This window comes from Delphinapterus leucas, chromosome 15, assembly GCF_059928025.1.
Source record: "Delphinapterus leucas isolate spDelLeu-1000000601 "Yukka" chromosome 15, BTC_Dleu_Yukka2, whole genome shotgun sequence".
NCBI classification, from domain to species: domain Eukaryota; kingdom Metazoa; phylum Chordata; class Mammalia; order Artiodactyla; family Monodontidae; genus Delphinapterus; species Delphinapterus leucas.
The window spans coordinates 7,192,200-7,197,235 of record NC_143143.1 but is presented as its reverse complement, the minus strand read 5'-3'; the positions used below and the strand labels follow the sequence as shown (position 1 = coordinate 7,197,235).

General features: G+C 49.9%; 1 protein-coding gene across 1 annotated transcript in view; it reads right to left on the bottom strand.

The window, feature by feature from the left end:
- Positions 1-5,036, bottom strand: part of ZAN (zonadhesin) — a 32,054-nt gene that overhangs the window by 7,018 nt on the left and 20,000 nt on the right. The window contains exons 29-34 of the mRNA XM_089895737.1: positions 4,114-4,322; positions 3,704-3,848; positions 3,150-3,394; positions 2,898-3,062; positions 2,632-2,756; positions 1,992-2,287 (exon numbers count right to left, since the gene is read on the bottom strand). Of these exons, the coding sequence (XP_089751863.1) occupies positions 1,992-2,287; positions 2,632-2,756; positions 2,898-3,062; positions 3,150-3,394; positions 3,704-3,848; positions 4,114-4,322 (1,185 nt within the window). The remainder of the gene's footprint in view (positions 1-1,991; positions 2,288-2,631; positions 2,757-2,897; positions 3,063-3,149; positions 3,395-3,703; positions 3,849-4,113; positions 4,323-5,036) is intronic.

Here is a 5,036-nt window from a genome sequence, read left to right as displayed (position 1 = left end):
TTTAATAATACTGGGAAAAAATAAACACAAAGTTGATTCAGTTCTCATCCTACACACCAGGATAAATCCCCATGGATCAAACATTTAAATATAAAAAAAAAAGAAACAATACAAATACTAGAGCAAAACACAGGCAAATTCTTTTTTAACTTCAGAGTGGGGAAGCCGTTTGTAACTAAGAAACTGCAGAAGCCATAAAACAAAGATTATTATATTTGACCTCACAAATACATACATACATATATATATATATATATATATATTTTTTTTTTTTTTTCTGCATGGTAAAAAAGAGTGAAAGATGGAAAAAAGAGACCTGGACAAAATTTTTGTAACTCATGGCACTAATGAAGGGCTACTCTCCGTAGTAGACAAAGGACATCCATAAAACATTTCAACAAAGACCAACAAACCAGTGGAAAGAATGGTGAATGGGTATGAAGAAATCACAGAAAGGGAAATCCACATTGCTCCTGAACATAGGAAAGAATGCACAACTTCACTCATAATAGGAAAAATACAAATTAAGACTCCTTTTATCTTTCACATATCAGATAGGCAAAAATCCAAAAGCACGATAATGCTGTGTGTTGGCCAGTCTGTGGGGAAATGGGCACTCTCGTATGTTGCTGGTGGGAATGTAAATTCCTCAACCCCTATGGAAGGCCATTTGGCAACATCTCTCAAAAGCACAAATCCACACAATCTTTGATCCAACAATTCCAGGTCTACAAATTTATCCCACAGATAAGAGACACACACGTAGAGAATTGTATCTGCATGAGGTTATCCTTGCAGCACTGTTTGCAAGAGCAAAAGACTGGAAACAACTAGAAAGTCCATCGCTAGAAGACTAGTTAAATAAATTATGATAAATGAATTATGACGCAGCTGCAAAAGAGAATGAGGATACTCTTTACATATCTGACAGGGAAGGACCGCCAAGCTAGTTTGTCAAGTGAAAAAAAATGAAGTGCAAACTACTGTGTCCTGTCTGCTGTTTGTAAGAAAATACAGAAAATAAATTTGCATTTGTCTGTATGTGCAGAAATAAAAGACTTTTGGAAAAATACTCAGACGCTGAAAAGAGCAGGCTGGGGCCAGGGCCCCTGGGGTCAGGGCGAGAGGGAGACTTTTCACTGGGGATCTTTTAATACTTTCAAAGTTTTTGAACCATAGGAATGCATGACATAGGAAAAACACCGTAATCACTGTTTTAAAATCTAAAATGTTCTTGGGGACTTCCCTGGTGGTCCAGTGGGTAAGACTCTGCACTCCCAACGCAGGGGGCCTGGGGTTCGATCCCTGGTCAGGGAACTAGAACCCACACGCACGCCGCAACTAAGACCCGGCGCAGCCTAAATAAATAAATAAAAATAAAAGGTTCTGGAATTAGATAGTGGTGCTGGTTGTACAACTTTGTGAAGATCCTGAAAATCAGTAAATTTTATACTTTTAAAGGGTAGAAGAATATGGTATGTGAATAATAATTTTTTAAAAAATTTTTTGAAGGAAAGAGCTAGAGGAGGATGCCTCAGAGTCTGCCAGGAGGGGAGAAGAAAGAACCTTTCGGGTGCAGGGCGTGGTATGTATAAAGGCAGGGAGGGGTGTGGGAAAGCGACGCCTGTGTGGAGAATGGGATGGTTTGATGCAGGTGATTCTGGCGCACAGGAAAGGGTGGGTGGGGGAGGGGCACAGCTTGCAGGATCTCTCAGACATCTCAGAGAGGAGCTTGGACTTGCAGGCAACAGCCGTGCAGGGGCCTAACATGATCACGTTTCTTTTGGAAAGGAGCTGCTGACAAGCAGCCCGTGCAGTCCTGGTGGTATGGGGCACTAGCTAAGAGCTTGCCGTAAATGGTCCACATCAGAGAAAATGAGGTCAGAAATAGGTCGGGGACAACTGAAATGGAGAATGGGGGAGCTTTCAGAGATACACAGATGGGAAGAGGGTTTGGGAGCAGTTTGAGGGCGGCCCGAGGGCACACTCACGGCAGAAGCTGCTGTTTCTCCAGATCGGAGGCTTGATCCCCTGGGCCTGGCAGGCGGCCCCGAAGGCTTGTAGAGACTGGCAGAGGGCATGGTTGAGGCCTCCAAACTCACAGAGGCTGTGGGTACATCTGAGCAGGAAGGGACTGAGAATCACGCGGGTGGCACAGTTCGCCCAGGCTGGAGCCTGGAAAGCCGCCTGGCATTGCTCCTGGGCTCTTGCCAGGTCAGCTGCCTGGCAGTTCGTGTTTGGCTTCTCCTGAGGTTCTGCTTCAGTCTTCTTGTCATCTTCTTGGCAACTGGGAAGGGAAAGGGCATCATCATAGGGACAGCCACTGCCTCATCTATGATAATGACTTGGCGCTCCTAAACCACACCCTGAATACGCCTCCTGTCTTCACCGGGAAGCTGGCCTGAGCTCTGGCCAGCCTTCCACGTGGCCTCGGTCTCCTCCCACGTTTCGAAGCCAAGACAGGAAGACTTTCTCATTTCCCCATATAGGTTCCTGGGACCCAGACGCCATTGCCTGTCAAGTTACACGCACAAAGGACCACTCTGGTCTTCCCATCCCAGGTGGGCCATACAGTCTAGAATCCCAACTCGTGTTCCTATGCAAAGGCAGAGGTTCTTCGGGGACAATTACTTTGGGTCGATCTCCTTGTCTTGCCAACTGTCCACATACATGACGTCATCCAGGGCTAGTTCGTCATTAGGCATCAATAGTTCGTCTTCTTCCTCGCCGTTGAAGTTCCCGCACATGCCGCAGGTCTGTGTGGGCAGAGGGGATCCAGGGATCTTCAGTGCCAGGGATGGCAGAGGGCATTTTTTGTCGGCATCCCCTTTAAGAGAAAGGCGCCCCCCTCCCTGCAGGCTGACTCCCCTACGAAGAGACCCAGGTGTTTTCCTCACCTTCTCATAATAGGCTTTGGGGATTTCGACCTCTAGGAAACCATTGCCGTCAAACTTGACTTGCACCCCAATGTTGATGGTGAGCACGGTGTAGCCGTCCCTGGAAATGACTTTGACTCCCCGGATCTGGGTGGTCGCCGGGAGAGTGACCCGTGTGCCATTGATCTACAGAGGAGGGCAGGACCCGTGAGCAGGAAGAAGGACCAGAGCCCCGTCCCCAGAGCCCATGTCCTCCCCGCCGGCCTCGCTCACCAGCACTTGGTCCTTCTTCAGGGTGACCAGGGTATTAAAGATGTCCACGTGGACCTGGCGGAGGTAGAAAGTGTGGGGCTGGTCTTTCCGCTTCCCATTCTTGCCACTGATCTTGAAGAAAGGCAGGTCCATGGTGGAGTGGCATATTTTCACCAAGACGTAAGTGCAGGTGCCCCTGACCGCATGGTAACTGCCATCGAAGCTTACGTAGTGGGACGCGTCACGGATGCGGCACTCTCCCATCCCTGGAGGACAGACAGGTGGCTGAGGAGTGGTCCAGCCTCTAGCGAGAACAGGCCTTCTCCCCTGCCTCAAGGAAAGGATGGGAGGAGAGGGAGCCTCAGAAGGGAAGGGGACAAAGAAGAGAGTCAAGACACGAGGAGGTGGGGCAGGTGTCATTCGGCCAGGGAGAGACTTATACTATCCCGTCTAAGTCCACGGCTGCCATGGGGAACCATGAGTGAACCCCAAGGAGCCCTTCTTGATAGAGGGGGAGTTGGGGAGAGTTCGTCTTGGTGGCTGAAGGTCCTCCTCCACACTCAGTGGAGGCCTACCTGCCACCCGGCACCGTATCAGCCCATCCCGGGACCCGCACATCTGGCCAGGCTTGCAGGCGGTCTGGAGGCAGGAGATGTTGTTGTGAGCGGAGCAGGTGCAGAGCCTGGAGCAGGTGTTGTCCGTGTACCAGCTCTCCCCGACCTGTGGGGCGCAGGCATCAGTGGAGCCGATAGAAACTTGGAAGCCAGAGGTGGTCGGAGCTGCCCGCACCCCAGGGCCCCCATGAGGCTCGCTGCCCTTGGCTGCCCGCCTCCATCACTAGCCTTCCTCAGGCTCTTGGCTTCTGGATTTGCCCCTCAGCCCCCAGCACTGGCCCACCCTGCGCCTTTTCAGGCTCTGAGCCCTCTGGCCCCCAAACTCGGGGAGCTGGGAAGGGCAGGGCACCCCCTGTGGTCTGGCCTCTCACCGGGTGGTAGGAGCCCCTCTGGCTGGTACAGCCACACTGGCTGAGGGGCACACAGGAGGTCCCACTCAGGATGTGGCCTTTCTGGCACTCGCAGCCCTCGGCACAGGGCAGCGAGGATGGGCAGTATGATGGAGCGCTCAGGCTGAGGCAGGTGGCCGGGCAGGGGTTGGCACAGGTGCTGTAGCTGCTGCCCAATGGGCAGTTCAGAGCTAAGAAGAAATTGGTGTTTAGGAAGGAAGAGTGATTTTCAGCTCTCTGACCTTGGGGCATCAAGAGTTCCTGGGAGGGACTTCCCTGGCGGTCCAGTGGTTAAGACTTGGCCTTCCACTGCAGGAGGTACGGGTTTCATCCCTGGTTGGGGAGCTAAGATCCCACATGCCTCGAGTCCAAAAAAATCAAAAACATAAAACAGAAACAATACTGTAACAACTTCAATAAAGACTTTAAAAATGGTCCATATCAAAAAAATCTTAAAAAAAAAAAAGAGTTCCTGGGAACGTCCATCAGACGAATGGATAAACAACATGGGGTCCAATCATACAACGGAATATGATTCAGCCTTAAAAAGAAGGAAATTCTGGCACTTGCTACGACATGGTGAACCCTGGGAATATAAAGCTAAGTGAAATAAGCGAGTCACAAAAAGATGAATACCGTGTGATTCCGCTTAGATGAGGTCCCTAGAGTCTTCGGATTCACAAAGACAGAGAGTAGATGGTGGTTGCCAGGGGCTGGGGGAGGGGATTGGGACTCACAGTGTTTAATGCGGACAGAGTTTCAGTTTGGGAAGATGAAAAAGTTCTGGGGGCGATGGTGGTGATGGTTGCACAATGAGGTGAATGCGCTCAATGCCACTGGACACTTAAAAATTGTCACAATGGTAATTTTTATGTTCTGTATGTTTTACTACAATTTAAAAAAAA